The following is a 16,940-nucleotide window of genomic DNA, read 5'->3' on the forward strand; positions in this document are numbered from 1 at the left end:
CAGTGACTTTGGTTGGAATCTACAGGATTAACGTCGTCCAGTAGCTCACAATCTTCGTGACTTAGAACACACAACAGCATACAGCTGACGATGTCTGCATGGGAATATTCTCAATTTCTTATTAGAACAGTTCCAAAAACATGCAGCCTACGGGTGCGGATCGAACCCTTTTGGTAAGCCTCGACCTTAACCTCACATGTCAAACGGTTCACGGTTCTTAGTTCAAGGCAAACGGTTCACTGCTGTAAGTTAACCATAATATAACCCCCCAAACCCCACTCAACTCCTAAGTACAGCCCTAATCTCCAAAACCTACCTCCTAGCTTATCACTCCCCAATAAAGTCCTCAAATCCATCAACATCCATTATAAAATATTTAGCTTATAATTGCTAAGCTATTTCCAATACCTAACTTCCCAGAAGAAACATGAGATGAGTTTATTGGAAGTTTAAAAAATCGTATTGAATTTCCATCCTTTTTAGATTCTCAGTATTCACTCAGCTTTTTATTGAATCACTTAAAATCATTCTCAATTTTCGCACATAAAGCTTAAACTTATTCTCAATTTTCAACTTATTTCAGATACTCAATTTTCAATAAAAATGTGATTGAAAAATCCTTGAAAATTGATTTTGAAAAACTGTTATTTTATTAGTTTAAATGACATAATTTGAGACTATATAAAAAGCTCTATTTTGAGGATGGGGGTTTGTTCAGGAATGACGGTTAGCATTTGTTAGCTGTGAAGTAAAAATGTGCTACTCGGATAGCACTAACTTCGCTAGTCGTACAGATCAACTGTGATCCATGAACTCCCTCTATCCCTCTACTCTATCACTGGCTTTCACTTGCCAATTTTCATGATCGAAAAACCAGACTCAGGTTAACTTCAATCTAGCATGAGACAACGTTTCATCGAATCTCACATTGAACCTGAGTCACTTTGAACTGGGGCTGAATTTCTGGACATTTTTGTATCATACTAATGTGCAAAAACTTAATATCCCACACTGGCAAAAGAGATTGTAGGGAAGAGTCAGGTCTTGACGTCCTTTATGCGCGGCAATCGGGTTCACAAGCGCCACAACCAAGAAAGGAAGAAAGCAATTTCTTGAGGAGGATCTGGGTTGCTATAGAAAGGAAATGAGTTTCAAAAATATTAGGACTTGTTCAAAACTACAAGCCTGCAGTCTTAGACGATCTATGAAGTACCGATCAATGCAGGTCTGCGCTTCTAAAATACAAAACATATAGACCGTGCTAATCATGGCTGAACCCATAAAAACCATTAATATTTTGCAATATAAAATGACTCCAGAATGTGAAAACATTCCGGTGAAGTTTCTGGCAAGTACCTGATTCCATAATGTTCATAAGGGAGGGATCTAGTAATAGAAGAGACCCTTTAAGTGTATAACAGTTCAGTACTCAAAGCTTTCTAGCATGCCAAAGAACTCATGGAAGGAAGTTGTCGATATAGATAGTATCACACTGGGAATCGTTAATTGGCATTCAAGTCAGTGATAGAACCAGTTTTAGGTGTCATCTGAGGTAGGCAATAGATCACACTTGATCTATACGGCAAAGTAATAAAGTGAATAAATCAATTGCCTTTAACTTTCAGATACCATTAAGCTGGTTACTAAGGATGAAGTCAAATATTCTAACTTTTGGTTTACCCCCCAGTGAACCTTATTTGTCCACAATCCCCAATAGATGGAAATAATAGATAACTTCTCTTCCACGAAGGAAACCCAATAACTTTTTCGATTCAATTTCATGGAACGAAGGTTGTTACTTACTTAAATAAATATTTCCTTAAATCATCAAGATTTTTTTTCATTTATTTTCGTGGTAAAAATACTTTAATGTAGCTCAATAAAACTTGACATTCTTTCCACATTTTTCCAAAATAGACAATAATTTTTTATTTAATTCTATCAACTTAAAAGAGCATCAAAACTTAGTAAACGAGATTTTTTTTTTATTTTTTCGAATGTTTTTCGACTTGCTTCTTCAGCCACTTGACATCATTGAGCTGCTCGCTATCATATCGTAGTCTTGGATTTGGTTCCAAACATATCTGAATCACTGATTTACATTCTGTTGATAATTTAATCATAATATTGTTATTTGTCTGATATAATCGATGCTTCTGGTCTTTTAAAAGCTTTGCTATGTTCCGGTCATCAAATGGCATCATTCCATTCAACATAATGCACAATATCACTCCCAATGACCATATGTCGGACTTTAGTGGATCATATGGTCGTCCTGACACCACTTCAGGTGCAGCATATGCAGCAGAACCACAATACGTATTCGACATTATACGTCTATATTCGTCCATCTCATCAACACAATAACGCGCAAAACCAAAATCACCAATTTTAACGTTCATGTGTTTTGTGATGAAAATATTTTCACATTTTAAATCACGATGTGCTATGCTCATTGAATGTAAATATCTAACGGCACTAACCATTTGATAGAACCATAAATTTGATTGTATTTCGCTAATATGTCCATTATTCTTAATATAATCCAACAAGTCTCCATTCTCGGCCTTTCTCATGAATATAAAGACTGATGGACCGCTCTGTAATATGCTGTGGACACGAATGATGTTTGGATGTGCTATGATTGTCAGGAAGTGCAATTCACGGGGAAAAAATTTCTCGAGAAAATCTGATGGCATTTTTTCACGATTAACATATTTGCATGCCAAATCCACAATTGTTTCTAATTTACGATCATTATATTGTGCCTCAATGACACTGCCGTAGCTTCCTTTTCCAATTTTTCGGCCAAATGTATATCCACGCTTTTCGAGTGCTTTTAGGTCGACATTCTTTCGACGATCTGTTGTTGACGATGGAATTCTTGATGAACTTTGTGCTGAACTCATGGCTTACACTGTTATTTGTGAATTTTGATTTTTGTCCAATAAGGCGCGATTAAAAGTTCTTAAAAATACTTAAAATTTTTGAAGGATGAACAAAAAAAATGTCGAAGTGAAATTTGAGAAAATTTATATAAAAATGAAAAATGGAAAATTTCAAAGGTAACTGACGTTTTTTTGAATTGAATTTTGGTTTTTTGATGGAAATTTGATAATTAAGATGGAAAAGATTGGAAAATTACAATGTCTGTAAGACTCATCTGGGTCGATATAAGTATGAACATGGGAAGTAAAGGAAGATAAACAGGCTACAAAGTGATTACAGAGTTTTCAAAGTGACAATCACGAATGCGACCACAGAATTCTTGGAAAAAGGCTTTTGCCTAGAGTCCTTAATATCCCGAACTAACAAAAGGCTTTGAAGGGTAGAGCTGTCTTAAGGCATTCCCTACTCGCGGTAATAGGCCCTTGTGCGCCCCATATAAAGAAGTAAGAAGTAGAAATTGGCTAAGGACAGTCAGTGAGTCATACTCTGATGCCAACTAAGAGAGACCATGGATCACATTAGTCATCTGTACAACCAGCGAATGAAATAAGTTAATAAAGAGACAATCCCGATTGATAGGAATTTAAATGTTGCTAAAACAGCAGTCAAGTTGACAGTATAATTCAGGGTATTATTAGAACCAAGCATGTTCCAAGTGATAACCAAGGGATTATCATTGTCAAGGTAATGCTGCTATTACTGTCCACTTAAATGCCTTGTGGGTAAAATTTGAATGGGTATCGACAGTTTTTCATGACAACCAGATGGCGGCCACATGACTTCTAAGTGAAATTTTCATCGAATTTCTCATAAAAGTCAAGATTAGCTGTTTCAATCACCTAGCTGCCACATGGTAATCACTTGACAGTCATGAGTAACTTGTGCCGATCCAGGGATTTGTCTTAGACTCTAAATGCAGTACTACTGAATATTCAAAGGATTCGCACAATGAATTTACATACTTTTATACAGCAATCCTTTAGTATATATGCAAATACGTAAAACCGCACATGAATTCTGATGCCAAGACGTCGTGGTGACGGTGTCATTGTAAATGTCATGCTCATATTCCCTAATGACTATATAATGTTGTAATTTTCCTCGGATCATGCAATTTTAATCAAGAATTTTAATGATTCTCAGACACTTGAAGCACATTTTTTACACTTAAAACACATTGAATAGGATCTTTGTAAACAAGCTTAAATAAAAGTTTTAAAGATATGAAAAGCCGCAATAAAATGTCAATGACATAATACCTGTTTAACATTTTTACCCTTCCAGTTAACAGTTTTTCAGTAATGACTTATGGAATGTTGAAGAAACAACTTTTAATTTCAAAAGCTTTTGAATTTATGGTGCTGCATCCTTAAACACAAAAGCACTGAGAAACTTAACAGCAGTAAAGTTTTTTTTCATCATATAATGGTCTCATTTCATTCATGTATGTTCATTTATAGCAGTGAAAACTCTTAAAATATCAAGCATGCAGGAATAAAAATTCTCGCTTGTTTTTTACATTCTATGCATGACATTAATCATAAATAAACCATTCATTCAGCATTTTTTAACTTCCATCTGCTTACATCCCATTCAGCAGCATTTACTGTTATAATTATTGTTTTTGATAATGTTACAGTCATTTTAAAGGATTACAATAAATGTAGAACGAGGATAAAGTCGACTTGATGAGATGGTGATGGAAATAATTGTCATTGGTTTACTAACTTTGGAAGTGCTGAGATTATTATGGAACATAAAAATAGAGCTTTGATGGAGTGATGCTTAAGTGTCATACCTAAAAGTTTTTCTATTTTAAGCTATATGGAAGAGATTATTATTAAAAAGTTTTGGAATTGAAGTCTTGAGTGTGAATTGAGCTGGTTATTATCTTGATGATTAAAGCAAATCGAAAAATAGAGCCTTTGATCAAGACTACTTTACGATGCTGTTAATGAGTACATTAAGATGTTCATACCTAAAAGTTATTTCTATTTTAAGCTTTATGAGGGAAGGGAAGCGAAATTATTACTTAGAAAGCATGAATTTGGAAGCCTTATTAGCCTCTTGAGTGTGAATTGCAATTAATCAGCTGATTAGTTAAAGAAAGATCGAATTCATCAAAATCTTAATGGGATTTTGAATACTAATCCCGAGCAGTTTAAGGCATGCGGCAAAGTGCAGAGCCTATCCGGAGCAAACAATACGGCAAATCAGATTCCAGAAGACAAATAAGATGATCTTCTTCAAATGATGATGTTTTAAAAGCATGTTTCACGATGTTTTAGTGATGGTCAAATGGTTTATAAATGACAATTTTGACGAAGGACATCAATTGTCCTAATTATAACGTATTTTTGTCCACTCGGGATCATGTCACTCATGATCAGTCCACAAATTCAATATGATTCATCTCAATTGACTCAACCCTACCTAAAATCAAAACACAAATACATAGCTTAAAAATACTTTATTCCTTAAAATTCTTAAATAAGCTATGACAACTTTTGCTTAGATCACTACTCTTTTCTTTGAAACTGTAACGAGGAAGCACATCGTTGTTCCTTAACACACTTTTCTACAGCTTTATCTTCCACAATTCTAGTTGATTGATAAATTTTCTCAACTTTTTGCCACAAAACAAAATATTTCCAAAATTCGACATTTATGAAAGTCAGTTGAATAGCCTTTGCATGAAGTCTTTTAAGCATGTAATCTTCATCTGCATTAAGCTTTTCCCTAACGCATGGGAAGCATTTCCGTGCTTCAATACAATTTGTTCTTGTGTGATTATAGAAGCTCTCGGATGTCTCATACTTTGATATTATATCACTTGTCAAGTGTTCCTTCACATTTATGCAGGTAATGTTGTCAGCTTCACTATATTCCATGTCCGTCTTTGATATGCACAGTTGCATTCTGTTAGGAGATTCAAGCTCATCGCATAATATCTGTGCTGTATTATATGATTTAAATATATTTGTTTCTATATCCTCAAGCATGTAAAAATTGTCAATTTCTATGCTGCAGTTCTTTTGAGCTTCAACATCAGTTATTGTATTGAAAAAGTCATCAGTTATGCCTTTGGTCCGCAAATGATCAGCATAACAATTTGACAATATTGTGTCCTTAACAACTCCGTCATTAACAAAGAATTTTTCGGTTATAAAGAATCCAATAAAGACACTGACAAGGATGCCAATCACAAAAAGTGTCAAATTTTGGTACGGAAGTCTGGGAACAAAACTAAGCACATGATGTAAATATAAAAAGTATTGAAAAATATTAAGTTACTCACCTCATGTTGGCTCAGACACTGGCTAGACAGTAATAAGAGAGATGTTGACTTATTTGCTCAGTTCCTTTACTCTGAAATGGAATTGAATATGAAATACTCTTTATATGGAATATTGAGCACAGAATGTGTGTTTAATTAAAGTTAATTAATGTAGATAACGAAAATGTGACAAAATTTTTAGTCTCTCGTGCGAAAATAATCTGATTTTCGTGCATTGAACTAGTTTATATAAGAATTTTAATGATGGTGAAATAAATCAGCTTATTTACGAACAAATGGCGCCAAAAAAGTCACTTCATCGATAATTTTTATATAATTTTTTGACGACAAATAATTTTCGCAGTTTTAAAATGAAATATTTTTTGATTAGAAATGTCTTTAATCCTAGTAGATAGGCAGTAGGGTTCATTCACTTATTTCGTAACGCCAAAAATCGATTTTTTGAAGCTCATCTCTAAGTAACAGTGTTTGCGTCGCTACAAATTCTCGACCCCCTTTCACACTAAGAGTGGCTTGTAATATGTGGACGATCTCCTAGTACCCCTTAGAACACCCTTAAAGTACCCTTTAGAACACCCTTAGTATCCTTTTGTATACCTTAGAATTAGTATACCATTGGTACCCTTTAGTACCCTTAAGTACTCCTTAGTACTCCTTAGAACACCCTTAGTACTCCTTAGAACATCCTTAGTACCCTTTAGTACCCCTTAGAACACCCTTAGTATTCCTTAGTACCCCTTAGAACACCATTAGTACTCCTTAGTACTCTTAAGTACTCCTTAGTACTCCTTAGAACACCCTTAGTACCCCTTAGAACACTCTTAGTAACCTTTAGTATCCCTTAGAACACCCTTAGTATTCCTTAGTACCCCTTAGAACACCATTAGTACTCCTTAGTACCCCTTAGAACACTCTTAGTAACCTTTAGTATCCCTTAGAACACCCTTAGTACACACAATTTATGGTTTACTGATGCCAGAAAAGTAAAAGTCGACTGAGGTTACCGACATAATCCGACTGTTCATTAGCCCACTGGTACAAAAGGATATGACGTATGACTACGACTAGAGCATAATTCAAGATTTTCAAAATAAAAAAAAAAAAAACAGTCGGATCCCCACCTAACATGATTTTTTGGCTACGCTCTTGAGGCAAATTTTAAAAATTATCTTTTTACTGATAGTAACATGACTTGCAGATGTTTCAAAAACACATTTAATTCCAATATTTTTTTCAAAACCGATTTTGAACTAGTTGATATCCATATCTAACGCGACTAGTTCTAACGTATTTTTGTCTACCCAGGATGATTAAGTTAGTTTATAGTTTTCTTTTATCCTGATTTAACATTTTAATGTTATATTTTTGAACGATTATGTTTAAGACTCACATCTGCTGTATGCAACGAGATTTATTTTGCAGCACAAACTATGACAAATATTAATTTACAATTCTTCAAATCTCCTTAAAATCTTCAATCTTCAAATAAGCCAGAATTATTTTTAAAATACACAAAACTACGGATTATCTTCCCAGAAGTAAAATGACACAAATTAAATATTTTAGCCAAGAGCCGAGACCCTAGCGAGACATATTTTGTTGATGCTATTATTATTACTTCCAATTAGTCACTGTCACTAGAACTATGATTTATTTTACAAAATTATTCTCTCATTTTTTTCAAATACTTACACGAAACAGAGCGAGACGGTCTCGTGAGCTCTCGCCAAAAACTTTACAAAAATATTTTTTCACGTTATCTGACTCACTTCCAGTACTAAGCATAGACAGAATCTAAATGAGGAAATAATTCTATTCTCTGAAGACTTAATCAATTTTCGTTTTTTTTTTCGTTATCTACATCATGGAATGCGAATTAATACAAAAAAATTATCAAGTGATATTATGCTCATTAGTATAATCACTTAACGTAACCGTTATTGGCCACAAGGCGGGACTTTATCAATTGAATATTGTTATTATTATTAGTCGGCAAATGCTGTTTCTTTTACTTAGTTATGCATTTGAATGAAATTGTATAGGCTAGGACAGTAGTGGGCAACCTTTTGTATTTTGTGGCACACCTTATTGGCAAGCCTAGTCTTAAACCGCACACGACATGCGATTCGTCGAATTTCCAAGGATGCTCACTAAAGTGCCGTGACACACTAGTTGCCCACCACTAGCCTAGTCCGAAACAGCAGACGACATGCGATTCAAGACATTCCCAGAAAATCACACTAACGTCCCGTGACACACAAGTTGCACACCACTAGCCTAGTCCGAAACCGCACACGACATGCAGCTCGTAGAATAGCCAAGGATGCTCAATATTATTGAGTCAATAACGTCCCGCAACACACAGGTTGCCCACCACTGACCTACTATATGAATATAAAGCCAATATTGTAGCGTAATTCTATAAATAGAGTCACAATTCTTTTCGGATTTTTACATTTTCAAGTCACTGTGGCAAGTTGATTCAGAAATATCAAAAATCTATTGCCATATGATACTTACTCGAGTTTGTTTGATTTACGAAATTATTTTAAGTTTTTAGTTGCGGACGATCTTAACAAACGAAGTTGTGAAACTGAACTGTCCTTTAAAACTGATAAGAATTTTGTAAATAATTAATGCCTAAACTGTAAAATTTTTTAATGTTTTTTTATCAGATACATATTTACAAAGAGAGGAATTTCGGAATTTCTTATCAGTTACATGCGAGTATACAAAATTTTGAGAATTCCGAATTGTGAATCAAGGTCAAGGTGATTCTTTGTTGAGTCATGCTTGTTTCTATTGGGGTCATTAACTTGTGACGCACGAAAATCTTAAATGTGAATAATACGTCAAGTTAATAGTCTATTGACCTTTGAATTGTCGATTCCTTACTTCCTTCTACGTCTAGCCACATCTAGTTTAACTCCACCATGTACCAACTTCCGTGAATTCATGCCTCATTTTGGGGTGAAGTTCAGAGATGTTCTAAGTAATAAGAGACCATCTGTATAGCCCTCGCAGTTCAATAAGCCCTTGGAGCGTTGTTAATGCAGGGTGAGTTGGTCTAACATGCCGCCATCCTTGACTACAAGCTAAGAAACCAAATGGAAGAACCGCACTGGACTCAACGACAAGTCCTTTATACTTACAATAGTAACCAGGATTCGTCCAAAATTACAAGTCTGCAGACAAAATGTGCATTATAGTCTTGGATGAACTATAAGTTACAGGACAAAACTAAAGCCTGTGCATTTAAAATGCAGGAAATGAAGTACTAAGGTTCTTGCCTTAATCCTAATAATAACATCAAGTACTAAAATGTAAATGTCAATTTGAGTTAGCTGAAACAGACAGTATGACTTATAGTAAGCATTAAATTACACCATAGTTGGCAGGACTTCATTGAGTAGACTTCTTCACGGAAAACCGGATTCCAGTGGATGCATCTTTTTGGACTTTTGGAGTTCAAACTTTCAAATTCCTCCCAACTCCGCATTACATAACTTTTACGTCATAACTGACGTCACGAGACATTGCTTCTACGAAGCTTACCCTGTAAATCTTCAAATCACACACAAGAATTTGACCGCATAACATGTACAAAATGTAAAGTTCACTTTTTAAAATTGCTATAATAAAAATAGAGATGATAAAAATTGAAACAAGTGGTCCACACGAGTCACATCGTAGAAAAATCTGTACGATAAAAATTTGTTGTTATTGCTCTTGGGCATCATAACATTCAAAAATTTAGTAGCAAGATCTGTGCTTAGTTTTGATCACATTTTGAGTGTAATTTTCTGAAACTAAGTTTAATCCAATTTTATCTTAGCTTTTCTTTTTTGATGAGGATATGAGAAGAAGGAATTGAAGGGTGGAAGGTCATAGCTGAATCATCTAAAGAAATGGATTCGGATGTCATGTGACGTTCATATGAATATGGTCCTTAAATACGACTTTGTGGATGGTTGAATCGAAGTAGCTCGGTGGCGAAATGGTTTAGTACTTCGGTACATAATTATTGCAACACCGATCCAGCAATCGTGGGTTCGAGACTCGGCATGGGAAATTTTTCACGTGTCCTTTTTCGAATCATATGTTGTGGACCGAGACCAAGCCCGGAACATGGGAATTCTTCGACTAATCTCAGTCTCGAGAGTCTCTTACTTGCCAGGATAAGGAAGATTTCAAAGACCTCGGCATAGTCCAGAACCAAACCACTTTTAGTAAGTGAGGTCTTAAAAGTCTTTGAAGATCGCTAAAGATTCATTGACAGCCAAAAAACTCATAAAAATAAGCTGATCATAGAGATAGTATTTTATTTGGAATCTGGAATTAAAAAAAAATAGTCAACGATAGAGCTGCTTTTAGGCGACATCTAAGGACCAGTTTGAGGCTTTTTCTACGCCGTATGCCTTCTCGGTTAATGTCAAGAACGATTTTCAATGATAACAGACTTTGATATAAATCTAAAAGGTAGTTAACTAAGATTTCAACAGCATCGATCATGATATTACCCAAAAACACATCACAACACTTCCAAAGTTCATTGACACTCTAAATTTCTACTCCAAATCTTCGTCTAATTCAAAACAATTCCCAAAAAAGAATTTATTCAATTAAAATGACACAATACTTATGACGTAATTCCGTATTACTATCCATTACAACTATTTATTAATTTTAAAACACTTCAGTAAATAAAAATCTTGTTATGATGAATGCGGCTTGATTGAATGATACACATGAATTATTTAAACTAGTTGATGCTCAACATTCTCGCGTCTTCTTGTTGATCTCAAACATTGCATCAATGAATTTTTGTCGTTCTGTTGCTTTTTCTTTTAATGTCAATGTCAATTTTGACAGCAATTCAATCTTCAGCAGCTGATCATAATATCCATGTTCCTTTAAGACACTCCAACTGCACTCTGTTTCATCCTTTTTAAGGTTCTCATATGCTGGCTCCAATATATCTCTCATGATAAGATCACAATTGTAATTCTCCATCGTGACATTTTTTGGATTTATTTTAAAATTATATCTGAATGAGTCAATTAGATATTTTTCAACAAGATATCGTCTCAAGCAATATTCTGTCTCGCCTTTAGAGTATAATGGTGGATGTTTCTCTAAGGTCGTATCGAAAAACTTTCCATAATGATCAACTGCGGCACACTGTTCCATTATTTTTGATCCAAGGTCATCAATTTCCTTTTTTAATTCTTCGTATCTTGCTTCCTTGGCTGAATTTCTCCAGAATTTCCAGCCCACGTCAAGCATGCCTTAATGAAGGAGAAAAGAGAAAATAAATTTAATTTAATAGTACCGGGAAATAATTGATTGTGGGATTGTGTTGGGGATATTGGATGTTAGGAGGCTTCATTTATTTTTATAGGAATTTTATGAGGAATGTTGTTTTGTATTTCATTTAGCTCAGGCTTCTGGATATTCATTATGTGGATGATATTTTTGATGTTAATTATCCTAAGGTGTACCCTACACTAGAGTATATCCTACCGTAGGGTATATTCTACACTAAAGGAAATCCTACCCTAGGGTATATCCTTCACTAAACTAAATCTTACCCAAGGGCAAATTCTTCACTACCCTCGGTTATACCTTACACTCGAGTATATCCTACTCTAAGGTATATTCGACCCTAACCATGATTTTAGACTAGAGCAGTGTTGCTAAAACTGAATGCTGCCAAAATCTTTCGAAAATGTCATGAATCACATGCCGTGTGTAGATTTAGTCAAAACTAACCACCAAGGTATGCCGTGGTGCCTGGAGAACAGAGATACATTGAGTGAGCAGAATAACATGAACTAGGCAAATACTAAGAAGGGTTTCTTTAGTACAACAGGAATAGATTGAGTATTGTTATTGTGGTGTCTGAACAGAGTGGAATCTGAGATATCAAGTCATTAGACACACAAACCGACCAATGTGAGAGTTAGTCCTCTGTGGCAGAGTGGTTTAACAACAGATCAGATACCTGAAACACTCTTTTGTGAGTACGTCGGTTCGATTCTTACAAAAGAGAGATTGAATCCATTTTATAATTCGCTGTGTGCTCACAAATTTACAGTTATTTGAAGAAATATCAGCATCCAGCTGTCAAAATGCGTGCTCTCAAAAACAGAGCAAGTTGACGGCAGCACACACAAGTATACTCATCTAGGACATTACATTTAAGGTGAACAAGCTCTCAATCATGCTACTTAACATTTAGAACAAAACTCATTAAACATTATCTCAGTCACTAATTCACAGAATCACTCCAATATGCTCCACGGGTCTATTTTATAAGCACACTTCAATGGAAAAATGAGAAGAAAAATAAAATAAAATTTCTCACCTACGCCCTGAAGCTTTAATGTAATTATCTCATACTCCTCCGATTGAGTCTCGTGTCTAAAGCAATCGATAAGTGGTCGAACATTCGACTCTTCTTCCATTTTTTCAAGTATCTTCTCATTAAAATCAGCAATTTTAATTCTTATAAAACTTTCACATTCAGCTTCCGTACCTGAAAATTCATCTACGGACGAAAATATATCTTCTGAAGCATTTCTTGAATTTAAATAGCTGACTATACATTGAAGGGATAAATTTGCATCGACAAATTTTTGAATCATAAAAATAAATAGAAGTAATATGAATCTGTAAATAAAACAATAAAAAGAGATGCTTCCATTGAGATGTGCTTTGGATATATGCGTATTAAATAAATTTTACCTCATGCTTATTTTTCAGATGTTTACTACTGTAAATCACAAATTCAACTGCGATAAACATGTGTCTAGATACAACATTTTGGTTGTAGACACGCGCTTCAATAGTAATATCACATTAACGGCACTGCCTATTATGTACTTATGGTCAATAAAAATATATATCTAAATACGTCACTTATGAATACATTCCATTGTGTTTTGAATAATTTTTTTTTTTTTGGAAAGGAATGTTGATCTTCTGACCCCCTAATTGATTTCCTATATGTGTGTCATTTGTAGATAAAAATGAAATTCTCTTTACTTTATCATTTTATGTTCTATGCTTAGTTTGTATTCACATTCCAGAAATTTTGTTTGATAAATGCATAGTTAAATAACAGAAAAAAGTAGTCAAAGGGAATTTCTAGAATTTATTTTAAATGGAAGTACATATTTGAATAAGTGTAGGAAGCAAATTTGTTTACAGTAGTTCTCTGGAAAACCCGTTTGGTGTTATCATTAAACTGTTTGTTTTAGATATTTTCTAAAAATCACGTGATTTAAGGCAGGATACACCTTTGTACTCATGACGTCAAACTTGTACTGTGTATCATTTCTAAGGTACATCAATGCTGTACATTTTGATTACCTGGATAGTGTCACTGTCACTTAGATTCATCCTGTAAGCTGTGGCGTAGCCAGAAATTCCTGCAGAGGAAAGGAATTTGATTTGACCCAAAATTCTGCCTCCGAATACTATCTCTCAAGGGTTTTTCTAGATTATACCTCAAAATTACCGCTTAATTACAATCGTAGAGCCACTAGGATGTGCTCTTAGAAAACTACCAGTATGATCTGATCACACAATCACTGAGAAGTCTCGTTAGCTTGATTTTCAATGAGTAGTAGTGAGGACTTGTATATCTTAAAGCATCTAAGTTCAAAAAATGATTGACTAGATTTTATATCTGAGAATTAACTAAAGATTTTCTTACTCATTAAATAGAGTTAATGCTAAAAAACACACTTTCTAGAGGTTTGTAAAAGTTAAAAATCAGAGACTAAAATGTATGAAAAAAAATCTTTGATGGAAAAAATCATTTTCTTCGATGATTAAAAAAATCACGATTTTTTTCATCATACGGTCACCGTAAAAGAATCACGTTTTAAGGTTAATCACTACGTAAAATTTAATCACGCAGGGCAAAAACGTCAGCAGTTTTGGTCAATCACGATATTTTGAATTTTTTTACTATTATTGTATAAACTATTTAAACCATTACTTGTTATTTAGCTATAATAAATTAGAATGTTTTCAGTCTAAATAAGTTAGATTTGTGAAAAAGAACTATGAAGTTTGGTATTTTTTTCTGAATAAATCCAACTATGAAGAGTTAATTTAACTAATTTAAGCACCACTTAAATTCAAAACAAGTAATGGTTTATAATATAGTTTAATAAATAATAGAGCTAAAAAAATTTCAAAATTTTCATGATTGACACACCAGTGTTGAAAAATTTCCAAATGTGTATGCCTGCGTGATTAAATTTTACGTAGTGATTAAGCTTACGTGATTAAATTTTAGATTAACGTATGATGAAAAAAATCGTGATTTTTTTAATCATCGAAAAAAATAATTTTTTTCATCAAAGATTTTTTCATACATTTTAGTCTCTGTTAAAAATTGAAAAATCTTGTAAAATCAAAAAAAATTATTAATTTGTATGCAAACAATTGTATGCAAACAATGCATATTTATGCGCTTATATGCATGTGTATGCGTATGCACGCATATGCGCATACAGTTTTTACGAACCCTACTTAATTTCAAATCTTATCTAAGATATTAAACAATGTTCATTTATACCAGTTTTGTCCAAATTTTATAAAATTCCATAAACTTTATTTCGGCTTCATAAGTCAGCTTCAGGAACCGACTGAGGGAGGCTATGGATCACAGTTAATCTGTACGGCCAGCGAAGTAAGTAAGTAGTTTTAAATCAACTCATTAAATCACTTTATTTTTCATCTTATTATTAAAAATTTCATCAACAAATTATTCACAAACCCTAATAGGCAAAAAGACTTCATTTAGGTACCGTAGTGGTATTTCTATACCATGACCTAAAAACATTTTGGCTGTTAGGGATTTTAAATTCTCATCATGTAAAAACAATTGGAGAAAATGCAGCAGTTAGAAAGCATTTAACAATACAAAGTTGAAGCATCACAAGTTCCTTACAAGGATAACTATCGTCCGAGTAGCTTTGATTAAGAATTAACGAATATTTCTTTGCAAGCTTCCTGGCCTGTTCTATAGTAAGAACTTTTCTCGGATCCTGTAGATCTTTGTACGATGTATAAGCTATTTTAAATGTTTGATGATTAATAACCGGAAGGAGACCAGACAAAATATCAGCATAATCATTTGCACATGCTTGACAATCACATGTAAAGTTGTAGTCCTCAAGCTCCTCTTGTCGATGATCTTTTGACTTGTAATAAAAGCTATCACTGTAAGATATAATTAGGTAATGTGAAAGATGAAGCATGTCAATAAGTAAAGAAGTAACTTACCCAATATAGCAATCGAATAGCTGCTCACCAGCCTTAATTGGACGTTCACAAATCAACACCATACGATTATCAACAACAATTCTCATTACATTTGGACAACAGGAATGATTAAGTAATGAACAAAATGCATACGATCCATCGCCAACACACCTACGGAACATACTTTTAGCATTTAATGACTGTCCCTTGATTCCATGAAAATTTAATATCTCAACTTGCATCATACGTTCGAGAAATTTATTTATAAATTCTTTCTCTTTTGACCATAACTTTTTAAGTAGCTTGTGATGCTGAAAGACATCGGTCATATCCTTTACTCTTACATTGGTTTGATGCGTTAGTGACATCATGGCCATTAATAAATCTTTCGAATTATTCTCACGAAGACTTAAATCAAAATTGAAAATTGTTGGATTTTTTTCGTCACTTTCTTCCATAAGAAGCTTTAGTTCCTCAATATTTTTGTTGCAGATTGACAATGACACAAAGAAGTTCCTTACAGCCATGCGGAAATTGTTTGTTTCTTTCAGCACATCCAGAATGTTGCATTCATATTGATGGAACATTCGATTGCCTTCTTCCATGCATTTTCTGGAACAGAACATTGTTGTCAGGCAGTCATCGCATGGTATTAGGTCTAGATAGTTGTCTAACAGGCAGTTGGCACAGTAATTGTATGGATTTGTCTCTGGATATTCATTATCATCTGGATCAACTTTAAGAATTTTAAAAAATGGCTCCTCAATTGCCAAAATATCCCCAGCATTAAGTGCTCGTGTTGTTGTCACATAACGTCCAAATTTTTTATCATTTTTCACTTCAAGACAGTCAATTATAAATGGAATTCTCTTATTTGCGGGGTATGATAATTTAAAATAGTCCCACGGATCATCATACTTTATTTGATCTGTAATATTTTCATAGCACTTCTCCTCAAGATCATCTAAATCATTTAATATGTCTGTATTATTGTGACATTCGCGTGCCAACAAAATATTATTAAGTGATTTATCATATAAATTTAATTGATAATAAACAGCCGCACGATTTGCGTAAATGACTGCAATTGTTGATGTATTCGGTTCAGCATGACATAAACTTTTATTAAAATTAATCAGTGCCTCATGGAATTTTCCAATTTTAGACTCGTGAACTGCTTTATGTCTTAACACTTCAGCAACTTTATTTGACTTTTGTTGATCGTGCATCATCCCACTCATGTTTAAACTAATATCCTGCAAAATAACATGTAAGAAGAGAGTAATGAGTCAGTGCACGTGCGTACCTTACTGAAAACATGTCTATTAACTGTTAATAAACAAAACACAAAACACAAAACAAGAAATGCAAAGAAATTAAGCAAGTCATAAAATTTATTTTTAGTTCCGAC

The 16,940-nt window shown here is 33.9% G+C and overlaps 3 protein-coding genes and 1 long non-coding RNA gene across 4 annotated transcripts; all 4 read right to left on the reverse strand.

The window, feature by feature from the left end:
• Window positions 1-1,985: 1,985 nt before the first annotated feature.
• On the reverse strand, window positions 1,986-2,909 carry LOC139097110 (testis-specific serine/threonine-protein kinase 3-like). Its single transcript, XM_070648879.1, has one exon. The coding sequence runs from the start codon at window positions 2,907-2,909 to the stop codon at window positions 1,986-1,988; it is 924 nt and encodes a 307-aa protein (XP_070504980.1).
• Window positions 2,910-5,404: 2,495 nt separating this feature from the next.
• On the reverse strand, window positions 5,405-8,034 carry LOC139097144 (uncharacterized). The gene is made up of 3 exons (XR_011545032.1): window positions 7,940-8,034; window positions 6,248-6,318; window positions 5,405-6,195 (listed from the first exon to the last, which is right to left on the reverse strand). It is a non-coding gene; the product is annotated as an uncharacterized lncRNA (long non-coding RNA).
• A 2,881-nt stretch (window positions 8,035-10,915) lies between these two features.
• Window positions 10,916-13,029, reverse strand: LOC139097147 (uncharacterized). The gene is made up of 3 exons (XM_070648923.1): window positions 12,995-13,029; window positions 12,615-12,919; window positions 10,916-11,535 (listed from the first exon to the last, which is right to left on the reverse strand). The coding sequence occupies exons 1-3, from the start codon at window positions 12,997-12,999 to the stop codon at window positions 11,021-11,023; spliced, it is 825 nt and encodes a 274-aa protein (XP_070505024.1). The 5' UTR covers window positions 13,000-13,029; the 3' UTR covers window positions 10,916-11,020.
• A 2,095-nt stretch (window positions 13,030-15,124) lies between these two features.
• LOC139097137 (SET and MYND domain-containing protein DDB_G0273589-like) lies at window positions 15,125-16,779 on the reverse strand. Its single transcript, XM_070648911.1, has 2 exons — window positions 15,551-16,779; window positions 15,125-15,487 (listed from the first exon to the last, which is right to left on the reverse strand). Exons 1-2 carry the CDS (start codon window positions 16,768-16,770, stop codon window positions 15,136-15,138), a joined length of 1,572 nt encoding a protein of 523 aa, XP_070505012.1. The 5' UTR covers window positions 16,771-16,779; the 3' UTR covers window positions 15,125-15,135.
• Window positions 16,780-16,940: the final 161 nt, after the last annotated feature.

The sequence above is a fragment of the Chironomus tepperi genome, unplaced genomic scaffold, assembly GCF_022539635.2.
Source record: "Chironomus tepperi strain 1889 unplaced genomic scaffold, CSIRO-AGI_Ctep_v1 contig_414, whole genome shotgun sequence".
Classification (NCBI taxonomy): Eukaryota; Metazoa; Arthropoda; class Insecta; order Diptera; family Chironomidae; genus Chironomus; species Chironomus tepperi.